The following is a 27,363-nucleotide window of genomic DNA, read 5'->3' on the forward strand; positions in this document are numbered from 1 at the left end:
TCTCTTCACTATTTAATCTTCCTCTTGGTTTTGTCTCTCAGGACTGTCATGAACTTGGACAGAGGAGGCTTGGGACTTGAATCAGGCTTTCTGCTGCTTTCAGTGGTCTGAGAGAGAGAGAGAGATAGAGAGAGAGAGAGAGATCCATTTTGAAATCTTTGGAGTTCTGAAGTGGTCTCTGCCAATAGCTAGGTTTCCATCCAATCGGCGCCAGATTTCCATGTGAATATTCTAAAATCTGCCTAAAAACAATTTGCACACTTTCCCACCAGAGATGTTTCATTCAAATGGACTTGTTGTGGATAAAAAGCTGTGCGTGATGACATAGTTCACGTAAAAATAAGTTGTGGTTAATGCGTTTCCATCGCATTTTCAACTCCACTGACGGTTTTGTGAAAACATTTCTTGCATTAGACTGTATAGTGAATGTGCCCACTCTGGTTTTGGCACGTGCTCTCTAGCCAACAGTTAGATACAGTGCTGGTTTAGCATACATTATGAGATTATTATGGACAAAAATAACACAATTATTTTGATTTGTCAAACCGGGATCAAGCTCATCACTGTGCACTTTCCCCACCATGTAGAGTTCATCATCATTTATTTAATCCGTAGCCTAATAAACTGCATGTTTTCCCGAGTCATAGTGGGAGGACCACACAACATATCACCTGAATCCAAGTTTACGTCGATATGATGGTTATTATATCAATATCTGCACAAAAAGGTGTATTTATTGTCACATGCACAAGTACAGTGAAATTCTTACTTTCTAGCACAATGAACTACAGTTAAATTAAAGCCGTCTCAGAGGCTGGCTACTGAAAAGTGTTGAAAACTCCCCAACACCTCATAATAGTCAGATCTCTCACTTCTTATGACCCTCAATCATTTTACAATACAACACCATATACTTACAGAATCTCATTCATAGTTAGAGAAATTGCATTTGTGATTAGTACAGTAATTTAATTGTGTAGCGCTTTTCATTCTGGAGTTGTCTCAAAGATCTACGGAGGGGGAAAAATATATATTTATATTCAATATAGCAACATAAATTTAGAATTAAGGCAGGTAAAATAGCAGTAGTGGGCTAGGTGCTAAGTATCGTCAGTTTAGCAGTGGAAGTTGATGTTATAATCTCTGAGGATTTGGCTGAGAGGGAGCATGTCAATTAAAAACAGGAAAAGCCCCAGCACTGACACCTGTGGGACGCCACATGTCCTGCTGAATGCTCTGAATCTGAGTTTCTCCCATTCTCTGTAGATCCTCTCAAGATCTGTCAGGATGGGTGGGGAGCATCACTGCACAGCTGTTTTCAGGTCTCTCCAGAAATGTTAGATCGGGATCAAGTCCGGACTCTGGTTGGGCCACTCAAGGATATTCAGAGACTTGTCCCGAAGCCACTCCTGGGTTGTCCTGTTGGAAGCTGAACCTTCAACCCAGTCTCAGGTCCTGAGCACTGGAGCAAGTTTTTATAAAGATTTTCATTCGTCTTTCCCTCGATCCTGACTAGTCTCCCAGTCCCTGCCACTGAAAAACCTCCCCATAGCATGATGCTGCCACCACCATGCTTCACCATACAGATGTTGCAATGTTTCTTCAAGACTTGACGATTGGCGTTCCGGCCAAAGAGTTCAATCTTGGTTTCATCAGGCCAGAGAATCTTGTTTCTCATGGTCTGAGAGTCCTTTAGGTACCTTTTGGCAAACTCCAAGCGGGCTGTCATGTGCCTTTTACTGAGGAGTCGCTTCCGTCTGGTCACTACCACAAAGGCCTGATAGGTGGTGCTGCAGAGATGGTTGTCCTTCGGTGTCGCTCATTCAGCCGACAAACTTTCAACCGGTTCTCCCCATTGAGCAACGGGTCAGAGTCAGAGGCCGAGCCTTCTCTGGTCTCTCTTCCTCCCGTTACGGTGTCTGAGACGCTGAAGCCTCCCACCATTAGCTCTGACATATTGAAAACCCTAGTCACTGTCGACTCTATTACCAGCAGTATTAGACTTAAGACGAATCATCCAGCGATCATACACTGTTTAACAGGGGGCAGGGCTACCGACGTTAAGGCTAATCTGAAGATGGTGCTGGCTAAAGCTAAAACTGGCGAGTGTAGAGAGTATTGGCACAGATAGATGAGAACATCTTTGGTATAGGGATATTGCTATCCACGTCGGCACCAATCATGTTAGGATGAAACAGAGGTCACCTGAGGTAACATATCTTCAGCATGTAAATCAGATTGAAAGATGTGTCTGCATCGAGTTCTTGTCTCTGACCCTCTCCCAGTTAGGGGGAGTGATGAGCTCTACAGCATAGTCTCACAACTCAATCATTGGTTGAAAACTGTTTTCTGCTCCTCCCAAAATATAGAATTTGTATATAATTGGCTCTCTTTCTGGACCTGCACCCTACCTCTAGCCCATACCTGCACCCTAGCTCTATTTACTACCTGCACCAAACCTCTAGGCCCTACCTGCACCCTACCTCTAGGCTCTAATTGCACCCTACCTCTAGGCCCTACCTGCACCCTACCTCAAGGCACTGCCTGCACCCTACCTCTAGGCACTGCCTGCACCCTACCTCTAGCCCCTACCTCTAGGCACTACCTGCACCCTACCTCTAGGCACTACCTGCACCCTACCTCTAGGCACTACCTGCACCCTACCTCTATTTACTACCTGCACCAAACCTCTAGGCCCTACCTGCACCCTACCTCTAGGCTCTAATTGCACCCTACCTCTAGGCCCTACCTGCACCCTACCTCAAGGCACTGCCTGCACCCTACCTCTAGGCACTGCCTGCACCCTACCTCTAGCCCCTACCTCTAGGCACTACCTGCACCCTACCTCTAGGCACTACCTGCACCCTACCTCTAGGCACTACCTGCACCCTACCTCTAGGCTCTACTTGCACCCTACCTCTAGGCACTACCTGCACCATACCTCTAGGCACTGCCTGCACCCTACCTCTAGGCCCTCCCTGCACCCTACCTCTAGGCCTTACTTGCACCCTACCGCTAGCCTCTCCCTGCACCCTACCTCTAGGCACTACCTGCACCATACCTCTAGGCCCTACCTGCACCCTAACTCTAGCCCCCTACCTGCACCCTACCTCTAGCCCCTACCTGCACCCTACCTCTATTTACTACCTGCACCAAACCTCTAGGCCCTACCTGCACCCTACCTCTAGGCTCTACTTGCACCCTACCTCTAGGCACTACCTGCACCATACCTCTAGGCACTGCCTGCACCCTACCTCTAGGCCCTCCCTGCACCCTACCTCTAGGCCTTACCTGCACCCTACCGCTAGCCTCTCCCTGCACCCTACCTCTAGGCACTACCTGCACCATACCTCTAGGCCCTACCTGCACCCTAACTCTAGCCCCCTACCTGCACCCTACCTCTATCCCCTACCTGCACCCTACCTCTATTTACTACCTGCACCAAACCTCTAGGCCCTACCTGCACCCTACCTCTAGGCCCTACCTGCACCCTACCTCTAGGCACTGCCTGCACCCTACCTCTAGGCAGTGCCTGCACGGTACCTCTAGCCCCTACCTCTAGGAACTACCTGCACCCTACCTCTAGGCACTTCCTGCACCCTACCTCTAGGCACTACCTGCACCCTACCTCTAGAACTACCTGCACCCTACCTCTAGGCACTACCTGCACCCTACCTCTAGGCACTACCTGCATCCTACCTCTAGGCACTACCTGCACCCTACCTCTAGGCACTACCTGCATCCTACCTCTAGGCACTACCTGCATCCTACCTCTAGGCACTACCTGCACCCTACCTCTAGGCACTACCTGCACCCTACCTCTAGGCACTACCTGCACCCTACCTCTAGGCACTGCCTGCACCCTAACTCTAGGCCCTACCTGCACCCTACCTCTAGGCCCTACCTGCACCCTACCTCTAGGCCCTACCTCTAGGCCCTACAGGCACCCTACGTCTAGGCCCAACCTGCACCCTACCTCTAGGCCCTACCTGCACCCTAACTCTAGCCCCCTACCTGCACCCTACCTCTAGCCCCTACCTGCACCCTACCTCTATTTACTACCTGCACTAAACCTCTAGGCCCTACCTGCACCCTACCTCTAGGCTCTACCTGCACCCTACCTCTATCCACTACCTGCACCCTACCTCTAGGCCCTCCCTGCACCCTACCTCTAAGCCCTCCCTGCACCCTACCTCTAGGCCCTCCCTGCACCCTACCTCTAGGCTCCCTGCATCCTACCTCTATCCCCTACCTGCACCCTACCTCTAGGCTCTACCTGCACCCTACCTCTAGCCCCTCCCCGCACACTACCTCTAGGCCCTACCTGCACCCTACCTCTAGGCCCTACCTGCACCACTCCTCTGGGCACTACCTGAACCCTACCTCTAGGCACTACCTGCACCCTACCTCTAGGCACTACCTGCACCCTACCTCTAGGTCCTACCTGCACCATACCTCTAGCCCCCTACCTGCACCCTACCTCTAGCCCCCTTCCTGCACCCTACCTCTAGCCCCTACCTGCACCCTACTTCTATTTACTACCTGCACAAACCTCTAGGCCCTACCTGCACCACTCCTCTAGGCACTACCTGAACCCTACCTCTAGGCACTACCTGCACCCTACCTCTAGGCACTACCTGCACCCTAAATCTAGGCCACACCTGCACCCTACCTCTAGGCCCAACCTGCACCCTACCTCTATGCCCTACTTGCACACTACCTCTACCCCCTACTTGCACCCTACCTCTATCCCCTAATTGCACCCTACCTCTAGGTCCTACTTGCACCCTACCTCTAGGCCCTACCTGCACCCTACCTCTAGGCCCTACCTGCACCCTACCTCTAGGCCCTACCTGCATCATACCTCTAGGCACTACCTGAACCCTACCTCTAGGTCCTACCTGTATCATTCCTCTAGGCACTACCTGCACCCTACCTCTAGGCACTACTTGCACCCTACCTCTAGGTCCTACCTGCATCATTCCTCTAGGCACTACCTGAACCCTACCTCTAGGCACTACCTGAACCCTACCTCTAGGCACTACCTGCACCCTACTTCTAGTTCTTACCTGCATCATTCCTCTAGGCACTACCTGCACCCTACCTCTAGGCACTACCTGCACCCTACCTCTAGGCCCAACCTGCACCCTACCTCTACCTGCACCCTACCTCTAGGCACTACCTGCACCCTACCTCTAGGCCCAACCTGCACCCTACCTCTAGCCCCTACCTGCACCCTACCTCTAGCCCCTAACTCTATCCCCTACCTGCACCCTACATCTAGCCCCTACCTGCACCCTACCTCTAGGCCCTACCTGCACCCTACCTCTAGCCCCTACCTGCACCCTACCTCTAGCCCCTACCTCTAAACACTACCTGCACCCTACCTCTAGCCCCTACCTGCACCCTACCTCAATCTCCTACCTGCACCCTACCTCTAGCCCCTACATGCACCCTACCTCTATCCCCTACCTGCACCCTACCTCTAGCCCCTACCTGCACCCTACCTCTAGCCCCTACCTCTAGCCCCTACCTGCACCCTACCTCTAGCCCCTACCTGCACCATACCTCTAGCCCCTACCATCTAAACTACCTGCACCCTACCTCTAGCCCCTACCTGCACCCTACCTCTCGCCCCTGCCTGCACCCTACCTCTAGCCCCTACCTGCACCCTACCTCTATCCCCTACCTCTATCCCCTACCTCTAAACACTACCTGCACCCTACCTCTAGCCCCTGCCTGCACCCTACCTCTAGCTCCTACCTCTAAACACTACCTGCACCCTACCTCTAGCCCCTACCTCTAGACACTACCTGCACCCTACCTCTATCCCCTACCTGCACCCTACCTCTATGCCCTACCTCTAGGCACTACCTGCACCCTACCTCTATCCCCTACCTGCACCCTACCTCTAGCCCCTACCTCTAGGCACTACCTGCACCCATATCTCTAGCCCCTAACTGCACCCTACCTCTAGCCCCTACCTCTAGGCACTATCTGCACCCTACCTCTAAGGCCCTACCTGTACCCTACCTCTAGCCCCTACCTCTAGACACTACCTGCACCCTACCTCTATCCCCAACCTCTAGGCTCTACCTGCACCCTACCTCTATCCCCTACCTGCACCCTACCTCTAGCCCCTACCTGCACCCTACCTCTAGCCCCTACCTCTAGGCACTAGCTACACCCATATCTCTAGCCCCTACCTGCACCCTACCTCTAGCCCCTACCTCTAGGCACTATCTGCACCCTACCTCTAGGCCCTACCTGCACCCTACCTCTATCCCCTACCTGCACCCTACCTCTAGCCCCTACCTGCACCCTACCTCTATCCCCTACCTCTAAACACTACCTGCACCCTACCTCTAGCCTCTACCTCTAGACACTACCTGCACCCTACCTCTAGCCCTTACCTGCACCCTACCTCTATCCCCTACCTGCACCCTACCTCTAGCCCCTACCTGCACCCTACCTCTAGCCCCTACCTGTACCCTACCTCTAGCCCCTACCTGCACCCTACCTCTAGCCCCTACCTGCACCATACCTCTAGCCCCTACCATCTAAACTACCTGCACCCTACCTCTAGCCCCTACCTGCACCCTACCTCTCGCCCCTGCCTGCACCCTACCTCTAGCCCCTACCTGCACCCTACCTCTATCCCCTACCTCTATCCCCTACCTCTAAACACTACCTGCACCCTACCTCTAGCCCCTGCCTGCACCCTACCTCTAGCTCCTACCTCTAAACACTACCTGCACCCTACCTCTAGCCCCTACCTCTAGACACTACCTGCACCCTACCTCTATCCCCTACCTGCACCCTACCTCTATGCCCTACCTCTAGGCACTACCTGCACCCTACCTCTATCCCCTACCTGCACCCTACCTCTAGCCCCTACCTCTAGGCACTACCTGCACCCATATCTCTAGCCCCTAACTGCACCCTACCTCTAGCCCCTACCTCTAGGCACTACCTGCACCCATATCTCTAGCCCCTACCTGTGCCCTACCTCTAGCCCCTACCTCTAGGCACTACCTGCACCCTACCTCTAGGCACTACATGCACCCTACCTCCATCCCCTACTTGCACCCTACCTCTAGCCCCTACTTGACAATAAATACACCTTTATGTGCAGATATTGATATAATAACCATCATATCGACGTAAACTTGGATTCAGGTTATATGTGGTATGGTCCTCCCACTATGACTCTGGAAAACATGCAGTTTATTAGGCTACGGATTAAATAAATGATGATGAACTCTACATGGTGGGGAAAGTGCACAGTGATGAGCTTGATCCTGGTTTGACAAATAAAACAATTCTGGTTATTTTTGTCCCTAATAATCTCATAAGTTATGCTAAACCTGCACTGTATCTGTATCTAACTGTTAGCTAGAGAGCACGTGCCAAAACCAGAGTGGGCACATTCACTATACAGTCTAATGCAAGAAATGTTTTCACAAAACCGTCAGTGGAGTTGAAAATGCGATGGAAACGCATTTAACCACAACTTATTTTTATGTGAACTATGTCATCACGCACAGCTTTTTATCCAACAACAAATCCATTTGAATGAAACATCTCTGGTGGGAAAGTGTGCAAATTGTTTTTAGGTGGATTTGTGAATATTCACATGAAAATCTGATGGAAACCTAGCTATTGGCAGAGACCAATTCAGTACTCCAAAGATTTCAAAATGGATCTCTCTCTCTCTCTCTCTCTCTCACTCTCTCTCTTTCACTCTCTCTCTCTCTCTCTCTCTCTCTCTCTCTCTCTTCTCTCTCTCTCAGACCACTGAAAGAAGCAGAAAGCCAGATTCAAGTCCCAAGCCGCCTCTGTCCAAGTTCATGACAGTCCTGAGAGACAAAACCAAGAGGAAGATTAAATAGTGAAGATAACTAGGTCTTGGTGATCAAATAGTAACCCATAGCTCCTTCTACTTGCCCATACCTGCACCATACCTCTAGGCCCTTCCTCTAGTCCCTACCTGCACCCTACCTCTAGGCCCTACCTGCACCCTACCTATAGGCCCTACCTGCACCCTACCTCTAGCCCCTACCTGCACCCTACCTCTAGCCCCTACCTCTAGGCCCTAACTGCACCCTACCTCTAACCCCTACCTGCACCCTACCTCTAGCCCCTACCTGCACCCTACCTGTAGGCCCTACCTGCACCCTACCTCTAGCCCCTCCCTGCACCCTACCTCTAGCCCCTACCTCTAGGCCCTACCTGCACCCTACCTCTATCCCCTACCTCTATCCCCTACCTCTAAACACTACCTGCACCCTACCTCTAGCCCCTGCCTGCACCCTACCTCTAGCTCCTACCTCTAAACACTACCTGCACCCTACCTCTAGCCCCTACCTCTAGACACTACCTGCACCCTACCTCTATCCCCTACCTGCACCCTACCTCTATGCCCTACCTCTAGGCACTACCTGCACCCTACCTCTATCCCCTACCTGCACCCTAACTCTAGCCCCTACCTCTAGGCACTACCTGCACCCATTTCTCTAGCCCCTACCTGCACCCTACCTCTAGCCCCTACCTCTAGGCACTATCTGCACCCTACCTCTAAGGCCCTACCTGTACCCTACCTCTAGCCCCTACCTCTAGGCACTACCTGCACCCAACCTCTAGGCACTACCTGCACCCATATCTCTAGCCCCTACCTGCACCCTACCTCTAGCCCCTACCTCTAGGCACTACATGCACCCTAACTCTATCCCCTACTTGCACCCTACCTCTAGCCCCTACTTGCACCCTACCTCTAGCCCCTACTTGCACCCTACCTCTAGCCCGTACCTCTAGGCACTACCTGCACCCTACCTCTAGGCACTACATGCACCCTACCTCTATCCCCTACTTGCACCCTACCTCTAGCCCCTACCTGCACCCTACCTCTAGCCCCTACCTCTAGGCACTACCTGCACCCTACCTCTAGGCACTACATGCACCCTACCTCTAGCCCCTACTTGCACCCTACCTCTAGCCCCTACCTGCACCCTACCTCTAGCCCCTACCTCTAGGCACTACCTGCACCCTACCTCTAGGCACTACATGCACCCTACCTCTATCCCCTACTTGCACCCTACCTCTAGCCCCTACTTGCACCCTACCTCTAGCCCCTACCTCTAGGCACTACCTGCACCCTACCTCTAGGCACTACATGCACCCTACCTCTAGGCCCTACCTGCACCCTACCTCTAGCCCCTACCTGCACCCTACTTCTAGCCCCTACCTGCACCCTACCTGATCAAATAGTAACCCATAGCTCCTTCTACTTGCCCATACCTGCACCATACCTCTAGGCCCTTCCTCTAGTCCCTACCTGCACCCTACCTCTAGGCCCTACCTGCACCCTACCTATAGGCCCTACCTGCACCCTACCTCTAGCCCCTACCTGCACCCTACCTCTAGCCCCTACCTGCACCCTACCTCTAGGCCCTACCTGCACCCTACCTCTAGCCCCTACCTGCACCCTACTTCTAGCCCCTACCTGCACCCTACCTCTAGCCCCTACCTGCACCCTACCTCCAGGCCCTAACTGCACCCTACCTCTAACCCCTACCTGCACCCTACCTCTAGCCCCTACCTGCACCCTACCTGTAGGCCCTACCTGCACCCTACCTCTAGCCCCTCCCTGCACCATACCTCTAGCCCATACCTCTAGGCCCTACCTGCACCCTACCTCTATCCCCTACCTCTATCCCCTACCTCTAAACACTACCTGCACCCTACCTCTAGCCCCTGCCTGCACCCTACCTCTAGCTCCTACCTCTAAACACTACCTGCACCCTACCTCTAGCCCCTACCTCTAGACACTACCTGCACCCTACCTCTATCCCCTACCTGCACCCTACCTCTAGCCCCTACCTCTAGGCACTACCTGCACCCATATCTCTAGCCCCTACCTGCACCCTACCTCTAGCCCCTACCTCTAGGCACTATCTGCACCCTACCTCTAAGGCCCTACCTGTACCCTACCTCTAGCCCCTACCTCTAGGCACTACCTGCACCCAACCTCTAGGCACTACCTGCACCCATATCTCTAGCCCCTACCTGCACCCTACCTCTAGCCCCTACCTCTAGGCCCTACCTGCACCCTACCTCTAGCCCCTACCTGCACCCTACCTCTAAGCACTACCTGCACCCTACCTCTAGGCACTACCTGCACCCTACCTCTAGGCCCTACCTGCACCCTACCTCTAGCCCCTACCTGCACCCTACTTCTAGCCCCTACCTGCACCCTACCTCTAGCCCCTACCTGCACCCTACCTCTAGGCCCTAACTGCACCCTACCTCTAACCCCTACCTGCACTAGCCCCTACCTGCACCCCTACCTGCACCCTACCTGTAGGCCCTACCTGCACCCTACCTCTAGCCCCTCCCTGCACCCTACCTCTAGCCCCTACCTCTAGGCCCTACCTGCACCCTACCTCTATCCCCTACCTCTATCCCCTACCTCTAAACACTACCTGCACCCTACCTCTAGCCCCTGCCTGCACCCTACCTCTAGCTCCTACCTCTAAACACTACCTGCACCCTACCTCTAGCCCCTACCTCTAGACACTACCTGCACCCTACCTCTATCCCCTACCTGCACCCTACCTCTAGCCCCTACCTCTAGGCACTACCTGCACCCATATCTCTAGCCCCTACCTGCACCCTACCTCTAGCCCCTACCTCTAGGCACTATCTGCACCCTACCTCTAAGGCCCTACCTGTACCCTACCTCTAGCCCCTACCTCTAGGCACTACCTGCACCCAACCTCTAGGCACTACCTGCACCCATATCTCTAGCCCCTACCTGCACCCTACCTCTAGCCCCTACCTCTAGGCACTACATGCACCCTAACTCTATCCCCTACTTGCACCCTACCTCTAGCCCCTACTTGCACCCTACCTCTAGCCCCTACTTGCACCCTACCTCTAGCCCCTACCTCTAGGCACTACCTGCACCCTACCTCTAGGCACTACATGCACCCTACCTCTATCCCCTACTTGCACCCTACCTCTAGCCCCTACCTCTAGGCACTACCTGCACCCTACCTCTAGGCACTACATGCACCCTACCTCTAGCCCCTACTTGCACCCTACCTCTAGCCCCTACCTGCACCCTACCTCTAGCCCCTACCTCTAGGCACTACCTGCACCCTACCTCTAGGCACTACATGCACCCTACCTCTATCCCCTACTTGCACCCTACCTCTAGCCCCTACTTGCACCCTACCTCTAGCCCCTACCTCTAGGCACTACCTGCACCCTACCTCTAGGCACTACATGCACCCTACCTCTAGCCCCTACTTGCACCCATATCTCTAGCCCCCACCTGGACCCTACCTCTAGCCCCTACCTCTAGGCACTACCTGCACCCTACCTCTAGCCCCTACTTGCACCCATATCTCTAGCCCCTACCTGCACCCTACCTCTAGCCCCTACCTCTAGGCACTACCTGCACCCTACCTCTATCCCCTACTTGCACCCTACCTCTATCCCCTACTTGCACCCTACCTCTAGCCCCTACTTGCACCCTACCTCTATCCCCTACTTGCACCCTACCTCTATCCCCTACTTGCACCCTACCTCTAGCCCCTACTTGACAATAAATACACCTTTATGTGCAGATATTGATATAATTACCATCATATCGACGTAAACTTGGATTCAGGTGATATGTGGTGTGGTCCTCCCACTATGACTCGGGAAAACATGCAGTTTATTAGGCTACGGATTAAATAAATGATGATGAACTCTACATGGTGGGGAAAGTGCACAGTGATGAGCTTGATCCTGGTTTGACAAATCAAAATAATTGTGTTCTTTTTGTCCCTATTAATCTCATAAATTATGCTAAACCAGCACTGTATCTGTATCTAACTGTTAGCTAGAGAGCACGTGCCAAAACCAGAGTGGGCACATTCACTATACAGTCTAATGCAAGAAATGTTTTCACAAAACCGTCAGTGGAGTTGAAAATGCGATGGAAACGCATTTAACCACAACTTATTTTTATGTGAACTATGTCATCACGCACAGCTTTTTATCCACAACAAATCCATTTGAATGAAACATCTCTGGTGGGAAAGTGTGCAAATTGTTTTTAGGTGGATTTGTGAATATTCACATGAATATCTGATGGAAACCTAGCTATTGGCAGAGACCAATTCAGTACTCCAAAGATTTCAAAATGGATCTCTCTCTCTCTCTCTCTCTCTCTCTCTCTTCTCTCTCTCTCAGACCACTGAAAGAAGCAGAAAGCCAGATTCAAGTCCCAAGCCGCCTCTGTCCAAGTTCATGACAGTCCTGAGAGACAAAACCAAGAGGAAGATTAAATAGTGAAGAGAACTAGGTCTTGGTGATCAAATAGTAACCCATAGCTCCTTCTACTAGCCCATACCTGCACCATACCTCTAGGCCCTTCCTCTAGTCCCTACCTGCACCCTACCTCTAGGCCCTACCTGCACCCTACCTCTAGCCCCTACCTGCACCCTACCTCTAAGCACTACCTGCACCCTACCTCTAGGCACTACCTGCACCCTACCTCTAGGCCCTACCTGCACCCTACCTCTAGCCCCTACCTGCACCCTACTTCTAGCCCCTACCTGCACCCTACCTCTAGCCCCTACCTGCACCCTACCTCTAGGCCCTAACTGCACCCTACCTCTAACCCCTACCTGCACCCTACCTCTAGCCCCTACCTGCACCCTACCTGTAGGCCCTACCTGCACCCTACCTCTAGCCCCTCCCTGCACCCTACCTCTAGCCCCTACCTCTAGGCCCTATCTGCACCCTACATCTATCCCCTAGGGGCGGCAGGGAAGCCTAGTGGTTAGAGCGTTGGACTAGTAACCGGAAGGTTGGAAGTTCAAACCCCCGAGCTGACAAGGTACAAATCTGTCGTTCTGCCCTTGAACAGGCAGTTAACCCACTGTTCCTAGGCCGTCATTGAAAATAAGAATTTGTTCTTAACTGACTTGCCTAGTTAAATAAAGGGAAAATAAAAAAATAAACATCTAGGCCCTATCTGCACCCTACCTCTAGGCCCAACCTCCACCCTACCACTCGGTCCTAGCCCCAACATCTTTGGTGTTTACAGTTTTAGGTGTGTAAGCGATAACACTGCAGCTGCACACAGTAATGAAATAATCATATATTCATCTTTCTAAATTGAGTTTCTTACCAACACTTTTAATCACAAATACAATTTCCTCTAACTATGAATGAGATTCTGTAAGATCTGAATAAATTGATTAATTTAAGTACAAGTATATGGTGTTGTATGGTAAAATGATAGAGGGTCGTAAGAAGTTAGAGATCTGACTACTATGAGGTGTTGGGGAGTTTTCAACACTTTTCAGTAGCCAGCCTCTGAGACGGCGTTAATTTAACTGTAGTTCATTGTGCTAGAAAGTAAGCATTTCACTGTACTTGTGCATGTGACAATAAAACATGAAACTTGAACCTTGCTGGTGCCACCACACAACAACAGAGTGTTAACAGGAAGTCTGCGTCTCAAATGGCACCGTAGTCCCTATATAGGGCTCTACTTTGGACCAGAACCCACAGGAATAGGGTGCCATTTGGGACGCAGGAGTAGAGGGGTGGGCATCTGTATCTGTAAGGACGGGGTGAGAATTACAGGGAGGAGGTGAGATTACATTTGCTATTAAAAGAAGGGAATACCAAATGAGAGAGAGAGAGAGAGAGAGCGGGAGAGAGAGAGAGGGAGAAGCAACCTAGTCCACACTCTGGTAAGGTTGTATTTCAGATTACATTGTGCAAATGTTCCTTTTTTTTTGCTTTGCATTCGTTTTTTTTAAAGGAGCTATACATATCATTGTTGCATTGTAATTTCAGAAAATTTCTTTAATACATCTATGGTAATAGTGGAATGATAGTGTTTCACAATATTTATTTATTGGGGCACACAAAATTGCATTCTAATAGTGCATCCTTCTTATTGGGCAACAAACGACGGACTTTTGTTGCCAAATTGACCGGGCAAGCAAATCTTTATTTGTCAAATGGGACTGCTGATTGTTCCAGAGGCTGTGGCACGTTACAATCGGTTAGCGCGTGGAGCCACTCAAATTAACAATCCGTCAGGGCTCGGTACTTGTAAATCGCCAGCCACAGTCAATTTGAGAACAAGAGATTTGTTTTAATGTCATTCATAGCATATTGCTATAGACTATGATCTCAGATAATTTACCTGGTGAAATAAAGGTTAATACAATTGATTTATTTATAAATGCATTTATTTAAAGGAAACTGTTACTGATTGAGTTGTTTGTTTTAAGGAAACGCAGAATCAGAGGAAGCGCAAGATGAAGTTTGTCAGCCTGATTGTGATGATGTCACTACTTGGGACAAAAATGGCTTTGACATTCCACAGAAGTACCGGTAAGAGAGTTGCATTGATTACAGTATGTGTTTTGATCAGGGGCACAATTTAGATTTTAGAAGTAAGGAGACATTACTTTTAATTTTTTATTATTATATTGTTTTAAATCCAGTCAGATAAACACTCCAAACAGCCTCCCGGACAGCTCGGAGGCGTCCGTATGGTCCTAAAGCAAACCGTTGCCTCATTTTGTATCACATTCCAATTAAAAAACTGTGGGGGGGGGCACAAAAATGCAGTCTACTGCATCAAGTACTTCAAGGCTGCCCTCAACTTCACCGAAGCGGAGGTAAACAACATTCTATGTAACAGGAGAACGACATAATAACATGATCAAAGCATGTTACTGCTCTACCTGGAGTCAGTCAGCCTGTCCATTCCAATACAATGGCAATACAGTGAAGTGAAGGTTAAATCCAATGTCTTAATTAGAGGTGTCTTCTAATGTATTCATCTTACTCCCACTGGCGGACTTACCATTAGGCAGAAGAGGCAATTGCCTCAGGCCTCACATCATTTGTAGGCCATGATTGTAAATAAGAATTTGTTCTTAGCTGACTTGCCTAGTTAAATAAAGGTTAAATAAAATAAATAAAATAAAAATCAAGAAGCCTCATGACATGGGCATAATTAAAATAAATAAATATAAATATTTTTCCGCTGAGGCCCCCCCCATGCTTTGTTTGAGGCATAATAAATAAAAAAGGAAATACAAAAAAATCCCCATCAAAATGTGTCTAAACGAGAGATTTCTGTGTTTTTGCATTGCCTCTGTCTCAATCCACCTCATCCGCTGACATTGTCCTTCTACACCGGCGGTGGAAGGTGGCTGAGGTAAAGCTACAGGAGACATCTTGAAAATCTGTCTTCTCTCAAAAACGTCTGTAGCGTCCAAACGGTTTGGCCTAGAAAATGTATATGACCCCTCTATGGAAACATAAAACAGTCATGAACACAAAGGTGTTTGGGTTGCTCTACTGTTCGTCCCCCCACAAGTGTCACGGGACTCGGTAAACGGTAACATGGTAAAAAAGATTAGCATTTTTTCCTGAGCTTTCTTAGTCCTATATCTCTCAGATCTTCCTTTTAATTTAATGTTGACTATATGTTTTTCCATGTATGAATGTGTTATTCAATGCATTTCTATGGGCTAATAGCAGTAAGGCCAAATGCAATGTTTCATCAAATTATAACACCCCAAAAATTATACTTACAGGGGTCCTAATATTCTAGATCAAATATCGAAATGATCCTTGGTATAACCATCTTAAAACAATTCCATATGTTCACTTAGTAGTAATCTCGCCTTGTCATATGTCCAAATCACATCGCTGTCACAACATCCAGGGTTGTGGAGTAACAAATTACAAAAACAGTAACTGTAATCTGTTACGTTACCAGCTAAAACATTGTAATCAGATTACAGATACTTTTGAAAAACTAGATGATTACTTCTAGGATTACTTTTTAAATTCAGAAAGGATATTTGTGAGAAAAATAAATTGACATTCAAATCAGCATTGAAAAAAGTGTATGTTTGTTCCGCCTGAGCGAGTCTGACCACAAGTCAGAGACCCCTGTGATGACACACAAAATGTGTTTGATGGATTGCGGGAAAAGAGCAGGAATAAGCTTTTATAGGCTACTGTCCAAGCTATGTCGTCCAATGGTGTGACTGCTGTCGGCATCCAAAGATGATCCAACTTGAATAAATGCTTGGAGGTAAGAAAGACAGCAGTGATACGGGTATCACTTATTATTGATATCTAAATAGCACATTGTTGTGAATCACACTGCTGCTCTCTCATTTAGCCTTACAGATTGTGATTGTTGTGGATGTTCACAAATACAGTGTCTTCAGAAAGTATTCACACCCCTTGACTTTTTCCATATTTTGTTGTGTTACAGCCTGAATCTTTTTTGAGGCCACTGGCCTGCGCACCTCATAATGTCAAAGGGGAAGTACGATTTTCAAAATGTTTCAAATGAATACAAAATGAACAGCTGAAATGTCTTGAGTCAATAAGTATGCAAGCCTAAATAAGTTCAGGAGTGAACGTTTGCTTCACAAGTCACATAATTAGAGTCCATCCTCTGTGCAATAATGGTGTTTAAAATGATCTTTGAACAAATACCTCATCCCTGTCAGGAATTGTGAAGAACTGAGTTTAAATGTATTTGGCTAAGGTGTATGTAAACTTCCGACTTCCAACTGTATATTTACTTCATTTTGAAGTCAGGCTGTAACACAACAAAATGTAGAATAAGTAATGGGGTATGAATACCTTCTGAAGACACTGTGTACGTGTATTATAACCCAATAATGGTTGAATTGAAGAAGTTTTAGCTGCCTATCAATCAATGTTTTTGCGACCAGTGGACAGCCAGTGAAAAATGCACTCATGCAAATGCTGCATAGTGTGGATCCAGGGCCTGATTAATGCAGGGGCTTACAGGGTCTGATGCCCTGGGGCCCAAGCCCGTATTGGCAGCAAAAAAATTGAAATTTGTGTATATATACAAAAGCCACACCCATTTGCTGACAGGTGTATTAAATCAGGCACACAGCTATGTAATCTCCACAGAGACACATTGGCAGTAGAATTGTATTATGGAAGAGCTCAGCGACTTTCAACATGGCACAGTCATAGGATGCCACCTTTCCAACAAGTCAGTTAATCAAATTTCTGCCCTGCTAGAGCTGCCTCAGTCAACTGTAAGTGCTGTTAATGTGAAGTGGAAACATCTAGGAGCAACAACGGTTCAGCCGCGAAGTGGTAGGCCACACAAGCTCACAGAACAGAGCCGCCAAGTGCGTAGCACGTAAAAACTATCTGTCCTCGGTTGAAACACTCACTACCTAGTTCCAAACTGGCTCTGGAAGCAACGTCAGCACAGGAACTGTTCGTCGGGAGCTTCATGAAATGGGCTTCCATGGCCGAGAAGCAGCACACAAGCCTAAGATCACCATGTCCAAACGCGTTCTCTGGAGTGTGAATACACTTCGCCATCTGACAGTCCGATGGACAAATCTGGGTTTGGCGGTTGCCAGGAGAACGCTTTCCCTTTCCCAAAGTCTAAAGTCTACAAAACCTAGTCCACTCTGTTCATAACATATTCCAGTTTCAGGAACAGGAAACTGTATTGAGATTAAATGTTTCATCGATGAGATGTGCAGAATGTAGGCCAAAATCCATCTTGTTCCATCGCCAGTGGGCTTCCTCTCACGACCATATTTGGTCGTGAGTGGAAACGCCAAACGGATGCTTCATTTTTATACATCCAGTGAAATATCTGTCTCATTGTTCTATCAGTGGTAGTAACGTGCGCGGCCCACCAGCCATCAAGAATTTAAGAGCATAGTGCGTGCCAATGCCGCCTCAGCATTATGGCTACATTTCATGCTAAGCTGTTGACAGAATTTTACCACATTCATGAGTAGGTCGGTTGGCAGAAATAAAAGTGGAGACTGTAACTGACTACATTTAGAAAGTAACTTGACCAACCCTGTTGGAGGTCTGGAGAATTTTGCATTGCAAAAACGGTTTGAATGGTCCGCTGGCTCGCAGCGGCAAGATTTTGATTGGATGTTACATTTCAATAACCCTCCCCCCACATACCCGCTGGTGCTATGTGTTATGTTCTCACACTGGGAAGGACACATTTTGCAGAGTTGTTCCATATGCTAGTCTGCAAAATTTCAGAACCTGGAGGAAAAACTTAATTCTGATTTGTCAGTCTATACACAAAATCGACATGCATCAACATATTTTGATCATCAACATCTGACCTTTTTAACCTGTCTCTCCTCTCTGGGGAGGTTCCCATTGCTTGGGAGGCAGCCACAGTGCATCCTTTATTTAAAGGGGTAGATCAAGCTGATCCTAACTGTTATAGGCCTATTTCTATTTTGTCCACTTTATCAAAAGTGTTGAAAAAACTTTGTAAATAATCAACTGACTGCCTTTCTTGATGTTTGTAGGATTCTCTCTGGTATCTGGCTTCCGCTCAGGTTATTGGTGTGTCACTGCAACCTTAAAGGTCCTCAATGATGTCCCCATTGCCCTTGATTCTAAGCAATGTTGTACTGCGATTTTTATTGACTTGGCCAAAGCTTTTGATACGGTAGACCATTCCATTCTTGTGGGCTCCAAATCACTACGTCCGCACCTGCTTACTCTCTCTCTCTCTCTCTCCTTCCTCCTACTCTCTCTTTCTCTCTCACTAATTCACTCTTTCTCTTCCCACCACCTATTTCTCTTCTTCTCTCTCATCACTCTCAGACACAGTGCAGGTCTGCTGCCCCCGGTGGCCACCTGGTGTCGGTGCATAACTGTCAAGCCAACGACAACCTGCTTTGCGTGGTGATGAAGAACAACGCCAAAAACCCTCGCATCTGGCTGGGAGGCTTCGAACTCTTCCAGGTAGGAGAGGAAGAGTGATGGATAGTGGGTGGAGGGCGGCAAAGTCATGTGGGAGGAAAGAGTGACATGTTCGGTCGAAGGGGAAAGAGAGAAGCTTTGCAGCACAACATTTAACATTGAACATATGATTGTCGTAATATCTACATTTACAGTATTCAGACCACTTGACTTTTTACACATTTTGTTACGTTACAGCCATATTCAAAAGTAGATTCAATTGTTTTTTCCCCTCATCAATCTACACACTACCCCATAATGAAAAAACTGTTTTTAGACATTTTTTCAAAAAATTGAAATATCACCTTTACATAAGTATTCAAACCTTTTACTCAGCACTTTCTTGAAGCACCTATGGCAGCGATTACAGCCTCAAGTCTTCTTGGGTATGATGCTACAAGCTTGGCACACCTGTATTTGGAGAGTTTCTGTTATGGTGAGTGAATGAGGACCCAAAAGCGAACTAACTTAAACAGAGCTTCTTTAATAACCAAACATAGGTAGGCTCAGATAGACCGGCAGATTCCGACAGGACAGGACAAGGTTACAGCAAACATGACGATAGTCTGGCTCAGGCATGGAACACAACAAACAAGAATCCGACAAGGACAGGAACAGAAACAGAGAGAGATATAGGGACCTAATCAGAGGGAAAAAGGGAACAGGTGGGAAACGGGGTGAATGGGTAGTTAGAGGAGACAAGGAACAGCTGGGGGAAAGCGGGGGAGAAAAGGTAACCTAACAACGACCAGCAGAGGGAGACAGGGTGAAGGGAAAGGACAGAGACAAGACACAACATGACAGTACATGACAGTACCCCCCCACTCACCGAGCGCCTCCTGGCGCACTCGAGGAGGAAACCTGGCGGCAACGGAGGAAATCCTCGATCAGCGCACGGTCCAGCACGTCCCGAGAGGGAACCCAACTCCTCTCCTCAGGACCGTACCCCTCCCAATCTACGAGGTACTGGTGACCACGGCCCCGAGGACGCATGTCCAAAATTCTACGGACCCTGTAGATGGGTGCGCCCTCGACAAGGATGGGGGGGGGGGGGGAAGACGAGCGGGGGCGCGAAGGACGGGCTTGATGCAGGAGACATGGAAGACCGGGTGGACGCGACGAAGGTATCGCGGAAGAAGAAGTCGAACTGCGACAGGATTAATGACCCGAGAAATACGGAACGGACCAATGAACCGCGGGGTCAACTTGCGAGAAGCCGTCTTAAGGGGAAGGTTCTGAGTGGCGAGCCAAACTCTCTGACCGCGACAATATCTAGGACTCTTAGTTCTACGCTTATTAGCAGCCCTCACAGTCTGCGTCCTATAACGGCAAAGTGCAGACCTGACCCTCTTCCAGGTGCGCTCGCAACGTTGGACAAAAGCCTGAGCGGAGGGGACGCTGGACTCGGCGAACTGAGATGAGAACAGCGGAGGCTGGTACCCGAGGCTACTCTGAAAAGGAGATAGCCCGGTCGCAGACGAAGGAAGCGAGTTGTGGGCGTATTCTGCCCAGGGGAGCTGTTCTGACCAAGACGCAGGGTTACGAAAAGAAAGACTGCGTAAGATGCGACCAATAGTCTGATTGGCCCGTTCTGCTTGACCGTTAGACTGGGGGTGAAAGCCGGAAGAGAGACTGACGGAAGCCCCAATCAAACGGCAAAACTCCCTCCAAAATTGAGACGTGAATTGCGGACCTCTGTCCGAAACGACGTCTGACGGAAGGCCATGAATTCTGAAAACATTCTCGATGATGATTTGTGCCGTCTCTTTAGCAGAAGGAAGCTTAGCAAGGGGAATGAAATGAGCCGCCTTAGAGAACCTATCGACAACCGTAAGAATAACAGTCTTCCCCGCTGACGAAGGCAGTCCGGTGACAAAATCTAAGGCGATGTGAGACCACGGTCGAGAGGGAATAGGAAGCGGCCTGAGACGGCCGGCAGGAGGAGAGTTACCGGACTTAGTCTGCGCGCAGACCGAACAAGCAGCCACGAAACGACGCGTGTCATGCTCCCGGGTGGGCCACCAAAAACGCTGGCGAATGGAAGCAAGCGTACCCCGAACGCCAGGGTGGCCGGCTAACTTGGCAGAGTGAGCCCACTGAAGAACGGCCAGACGAGTAGGAACGGGAACGAAAAGAAGGTTCCTAGGACAAGCGCGCGGCGACGGAGTGTGAGTGAGCGCTTGTTTTACCTGCCTCTCAATTCCCCAGACAGTCAACCCGACAACACGCCCCTCAGGGAGAATCCCCTCGGGGTCAGTGGAGGCTACTGAAGAACTGAAGAGACGAGACAAAGCATCAGGCTTGGTGTTCTTAGAGCCCGGACGATAAGAAATCACGAACTCGAAACGAGCGAAAAACAGCGCCCAACGCGCCTGACGCGCATTAAGTCGTTTGGCAGAACGGATGTACTCAAGGTTCCTATGGTCAGTCCAAACGACAAAAGGAACGGTCGCCCCCTCCAACCACTGTCGCCATTCGCCTAGGGCTAACCGGATGGCGAGCAGTTCGCGGTTACCCACATCATAGTTACGTTCCGACGGCGACAGGCGATGAGAAAAATACGTGCATGGGTGGACCTTGTCGTCAGAGAGGGAGTGCTGAGAAAGGATGGCTCCCACGCCCACCTCTGACGCGTCAACCTCGACAACGAACTGTCTAGAGACGTCAGGTGTAACAAGGATAGGAGCGGATGTAAAACGATTCTTGAGGAGATCAAAAGCTCCCTGGGCGGAAACGGACCACTTAAAGCACGTCTTGACAGAAGTAAGGGCTGTGAGAGGAGCTGCCACCTGACCGAAATTACGGATGAAACGACGATAGAAGTTTGCGAAGCCGAGAAAGCGCTGCAGCTCGACGCGTGACTTAGGGACGGGCCAATCAATGACAGCTTGGACCTTAGCGGGATCCATCTTAATGCCTTCAGCGGAAATAACAGAACCGAGAAATGTGACAGAGGAGGCATGAAAAGTGCACTTCTCAGCCTTCACAAAAAGACAATTCTCTAAAAGGCGCTGGAGGACACGTCGAACGTGCTGAACATGAATCTGGAGTGACGGTGAAAAAATCAGGATATCGTCAAGGTAAACGAAAACAAAGATGTTCAGCATGTCTCTCAGGACATCATTGACTAATGCCTGAAAGACAGCTGGAGCGTTAGCGAGGCCGAAAGGAAGAACCCGGTATTCAAAGTGCCCTAACGGAGTGTTAAACGCCGTCTTCCACTCGTCCCCCTCCCTGATGCGCACGAGATGGTAAGCGTTACGAAGGTCCAACTTAGTGAAAAACCTGGCTCCCTGCAGGATCTCGAAGGCTGAAGACATAAGAGGAAGCGGATAACGATTCTTCACTGTTATGTCATTCAGCCCTCGATAATCTATGCAGGGGCGCAGAGACCCGTCCTTCTTCTTGACAAAAAAAAACCCCGCTCCGGCGGGAGAGGAGGAGGGGACTATGGTACCGGCGTCAAGAGCTACAGACAAATAATCTTCGAGAGCCTTACGTTCGGGAGCCGACAGAGAGTATAGTCTACCCCGGGGGGGGGTGGTTCCCGGAAGGAGATCAATACTACAATCATACGACCGGTGTGGAGGAAGAGAGGTGGCCCTGGACCGACTGAACACCGTGCGCAGATCGTGATATTCCTCCGGCACCCCTGTCAAATCACCAGGCTCCTCCTGTGAAGAAGAGACAGAGGAAACAGGAGGGATAGCAGACATTAAACATTTCACATGACAAGAGACGTTCCAGGAGAGGATAGAATTACTAGACCAATTAATGGAAGGATTATGACAAACTAGCCAGGGATGGCCCAAAACAACAGGTGTAAAAGGTGAACGAAAAATTAAAAAAGAAATGGTTTCACTATGATTACCAGAAACAGTGAGGGTTAAAGGTAGCGTCTCACGCTGAATCCTGGGGAGAGGACTACCATCCAGAGCGAACAAGGCCGTGGGCTCCTTTAACTGTCTGAGAGGAATGTCATGTTCCCGAGCCCAGGTCTCGTCCATAAAACAGCCCTCCGCCCCAGAGTCTATTAAGGCACTGCAGGAAGCTGACGAACCGGTCCAGCGTAGATGGACCGACAAGGTAGTGCAGGATCTTGAAGGAGAGACAGGAGTAGTAGCGCTCACCAGTAGCCCTCCGCTTACTGACGAGCTCTGGCCTTTTACTGGACATGAAGTGACAAAATGACCAGCGGAACCGCAATAGAGACAGAGGCGGTTGGTGATTCTCCGTTCCCTCTCCTTAGTCGAGATGCGGATACCTCCCAGCTGCATGGGCTCAGCACCCGAGCCGGCAGAGGAAGATGGTAGTGATGCGGAGAGGGAGGCGACGGAGAGCGCGAGCTCCTTTCCACGAGCTCGGTGACGAAGATCAACCCGTCGCTCAATGCGAATAGCGAGTTCAATCAAGGAATCCACGCTGGAAGGAACCTCCCGGGAGAGAATCTCATCCTTTACCTCTGCGCGGAAACCCTCCAGAAGACGAGCGAGCAAGGCCGGCTCGTTCCAGCCACTGGAGACAGCAAGAGTGCGAAACTCAATAGAGTAGTCTGTTATGGATCGATTGCCTTGACATAGGGAAGACAGGGCCCTGGAAGCCTCCTCCCCAAAAACAGATCGATCAAAAACCCGTATCATCTCCTCCTTAAAGTCTTGATACTGGTTAGTACACTCAGCCCTTGCCTCCCAGATTGCCGTGCCCCACTCACGAGCCCGTCCAATAAGGAGAGATATGACGTAGGCGACACGAGCAGTGCTCCTGGAGTAAGTGTTGGGCTGGAGAGAAAACACAATATCACACTGGGTGAGGAACGAGCGGCATTCAGTGGGCTCCCCAGAGTAACACGGCGGGTTATTGATTCTGGGCTCCGGAGATTCGAAAGCCCTGGAAGTGGCCGGTGGATCGAGGCGGAGATGGTGAACCTGTTCTGTGAGGTTGGAGACTTGGGTGGCCAGGGTCTCAACGGCATGTCGAGCAGCAGACACTTCCTGCTCGTGTCTGCCTAGCATCGCTCCCTGGATCCCGACGGCTGAGTGGAGAGGATCCGAAGTCGCTGGGTCCATTCTTGGTCGGATTCTTCTGTTATGGTGAGTGAATGAGGACCCAAAAGCGAACTAACTTAAACAGAGCTTCTTTAATAACCAAACATAGGTAGGCTCAGATAGACCGGCAGATTCCGACAGGACAGGACAAGGTTACAGCAAACATGACGATAGTCTGGCTCAGGCATGGAACACAACAAACAAGAATCCGACAAGGACAGGAACAGAAACAGAGAGAGATATAGGGACCTAATCAGAGGGAAAAAGGGAACAGGTGGGAAACGGGGTGAATGGGTAGTTAGAGGAGACAAGGAACAGCTGGGGGAAAGCGGGGGAGAAAAGGTAACCTAACAACAACCAGCAGAGGGAGACAGGGTGAAGGGAAAGGACAGAGACAAGACACAACATGACAGTACATGACAGTTTCTCCCATTCTTCTCTGGAGATCCTCTCAGGCTCTGTCAGGTTGGATGGGGAGCGTCGCTGCACAGCTATTTTCAGGTCTCTCCAAAGATGTTCGATCGGGTTCAAGTCCGGGCTCTGGCTGGGCCACTCAAGGACATTCAGAGACTGGTTTTCATCAAGGATCTTTCTGTAGTTTGCTCCGTTCATATTTCCCTCGATCCTGACTAGTCCCCCAGTCCCTGCTGCTGAAAAACATCCCCACAGCATGATGCTGCCACCACCATGCTTCACCGTAAGGATGGTATTGGCCAGGTAATGAGTGGTGCCTGGTTTCCTCCAGCATTGCATTCAGGTCAAAGAGTTCAATCTTGGTTTCATCAGACCAGATAATCTTGTTTCTCATGTTCTGGGAGTCCTTTAGGTGCCTTTTGGCAAACTCCAAGCGGGCTGTCATGTGCCTTTTACTGAGGCGTGGCTTCTGTCTGGTCACTCTACCATAAAGGTGCTGCAGAGATGGTTGTCCTTCTGCAAGGTTCTCCCATCTCCACAGAGGAACTCTGGAGCTCTGTCAGAGTGACCATCGGGTTCTTGGTCACCTCCCTGACCAAGGCCCTTCTCCCCCGATTGCTCAGGTTGGCCGGACGGACTGCTCTAGGAAGAGACTTGGTGGTTCCAAACTTCTTCCATTTAAGAATGTTGGAGGCCACTGTGTTCTTGAGGACCTTCAATGTTGCAGACACTTTTTGGTACCCTTCACCAGATCTGTGCCTCGACACAATCCTGTCTCAGAGCTCTATGGACAATTCCTTTGACCTCAAGTGGGAACTTATATAGATAGGTGTGTGCCTTTCCAAATCATGTCCAATCAATTGATTTTACCACAGGTGGAGTCCAATCAAATTGTAGAAACGTATCAAGGATGATCAATGTAAGCAGGATGCACCAGAGCTCAAATTTCGAGTCTCTTAGCAAAGGGTCTGATTATTTATGTACAGTACATAAGGTTTTTCTGTTTTTTATTTTTAATACATTTGCAAAAATTTACAAAAAACTGTTTTCGCTTTGTCATTATGTGTGTAGATTGATGAGGAAAATGTTTTATTTAATCCATTTTAGAATAAGGCTGTAACATAACAAAAAATGGAAAAAGTGAAGGAGTCAGAATACTTTCCAAATGCACCGTACATTTGTTTTTATCACCTCCGGTCTTTCTATCACTCCCCGCTTTCTACCTCTATCCACATTTATATCACTCCCCTCTCTCTTCTTCTATCCACATTTATATCACTCCCCTCTCTCTTCTTCTATCCACATTTATATCACTCCCCGCTTTCTACCTCTATCCACATTTATATCACTCCCCGCTTTCTACCTCTATCCACATTTATATCACTCCCCTCTCTCTTCTTCTATCCACATTTATATCACTCCCCGCTTTCTACCTCTATCCACATTTATATCACTCCCCTCTCTCTTCTTCTATCCACATTTATATCACTCCCCTCTCTCTTCTTCTATCCACATTTATATCACTCCCCTCTCTCTTCTTCTATCCACATTTATATCACTCCCCTCTCTCTTCTTCTATCCACATTTATATCACTCCCCTCTCTCTTCTTCTATCCACATTTATATCACTCCCCTCTCTCTTCTTCTATCCACATTTATATCACTCCCCTCTCTCTTCTTCTATCCACATTTATATCACTCCCCTCTCTCTTCTTCTATCCACATTTATATCACTCCCATCTCTCTTCTTCTATCCACATTTATATCACTCCCTCTCTCTTCTTCTATCCACATTTATATCACTCCCCGCTTTCTACCTCTATCCACATTTATATCACTCCCCTCTCTCTTCTTCTATCCACATTTATATCACTCCCCTCTCTCTTCTTCTATCCACATTTATATCACTCCCCTCTCTCTTCTTCTATCCACATTTATATCACTCCCCTCTCTCTTCTTCTATCCACATTTATATCACTCCCCTCTCTCTTCTTCTATCCACATTTATATCACTCCCCTCTCTCTTCTTCTATCCACATTTATATCACTCCCCTCTCTCTTCTTCTATCCACATTTATATCACTCCCCTCTCTCTTCTTCTATCCACATTTATATCACTCCCCTCTCTCTTCTTCTATCCACATTTATATCACTCCCCTCTCTCTTCTTCTATCCACATTTCTCTCTACCTCCTTCTCTCAGTCTGGTAAGTTTGTGTGGACTGACGGCTCCAGCTGGAACTTTGAAGCATGGACCCCTGGGGAGCCCATCTCCCGCTGGGGGAGCCGCGAGGACTGTGTGGAGATGAACTGGAGCGGTAAGAGATGGAGGGGGGAGTGATGGGATGGATGGATGGTTTTTACTTGCAATGGCTATGATATGTGTTTGTTTTCACCTACCTTAGTTGAATGCACTGGCTAACAGCTAAAATGACAAAAATGTGAATGAAACATTTCTTGGAAGGTGGTGGGAAGAGATGGTATTTTGAACTCACATTTTAACTTCTGTTTGTCTCTCTGTTCTCTCTGTATATTTGTTCTCTATTCTCAAGAAATTGGGAAATGGAACGACCACACGTGTTTCACCAAGAAGAGCTACGTGTGCTCCTTCAAGAACAGAGTTTGAGGACAAATATCCACGCTCACATACTTAGTATGAAGCAGCAATGTATTGGGCATGCTTTCTCCAGTGGTGTGTTGGTATAGACTGTGTGTCTGTCTGTGTAACACCAACCCAGTCCCCTGCTCCTCTCTCTTGGGTTGTGACCGAAATGACACCCTGTTCCCTATAGAGTGCACCACTTTTGACCAGAGCCCCACGGGCCCCCTGGTCAAAGTAGTGCACTATAAAGGATAGGGTGTCATTTTGGACTCCTCCTGCTCCTTTCCCCAATGACCCCAACCCACAGATCTCCCACGGTGAAACCAAACCACATAGAGATGTGCCTGCTTTTAGCAAACTGAAAAATGCATTAAAAAATATATATAAATAAAGAGTGTTAAGCAAGTAAACAACTAGAGTTTTTGTTTGTCTGTTCCTAGCAGGATTTGAGTTTCTGGCAGAATCAAACCAG

At 49.1% G+C, this 27,363-nt stretch overlaps 1 protein-coding gene across 1 annotated transcript; it reads left to right on the plus strand.

Moving 5' to 3' along the window:
• The first annotated feature begins 14,570 nt into the window (after nt 1-14,570).
• On the plus strand, nt 14,571-27,301 carry si:dkey-9i23.4 (C-type lectin domain-containing protein). The gene is made up of 4 exons (XM_021619293.3): nt 14,571-14,699; nt 18,694-18,834; nt 26,493-26,607; nt 26,842-27,301. Exons 1-4 carry the CDS (start codon nt 14,571-14,573, stop codon nt 26,913-26,915), a joined length of 459 nt encoding a protein of 152 aa, XP_021474968.2. The 3' UTR covers nt 26,916-27,301.
• Nucleotides 27,302-27,363: the final 62 nt, after the last annotated feature.

The sequence above is a fragment of the Oncorhynchus mykiss genome, chromosome 10, assembly GCF_057628025.1.
Source record: "Oncorhynchus mykiss isolate SJ-2025 chromosome 10, ASM5762802v1, whole genome shotgun sequence".
Taxonomy (NCBI): domain Eukaryota; kingdom Metazoa; phylum Chordata; class Actinopteri; order Salmoniformes; family Salmonidae; genus Oncorhynchus; species Oncorhynchus mykiss.

Excerpts from the sequence above, each read along its gene's own strand:
- si:dkey-9i23.4 (XM_021619293.3), top strand. The coding sequence starts at position 14,571 with ATGGTCCTAAAGCAAACCGTTGCCTCATTTTGTATCACATTCCAATTA. Across the intron at positions 14,700-18,693 it reads TCAACTTCACCGAAGCGGAG|ACACAGTGCAGGTCTGCTGC; the intron begins GTAAACAACATT and ends CATCACTCTCAG. Across the intron at positions 26,608-26,841 it reads TGTGGAGATGAACTGGAGCG|AAATTGGGAAATGGAACGAC; the intron begins GTAAGAGATGGA and ends TCTATTCTCAAG.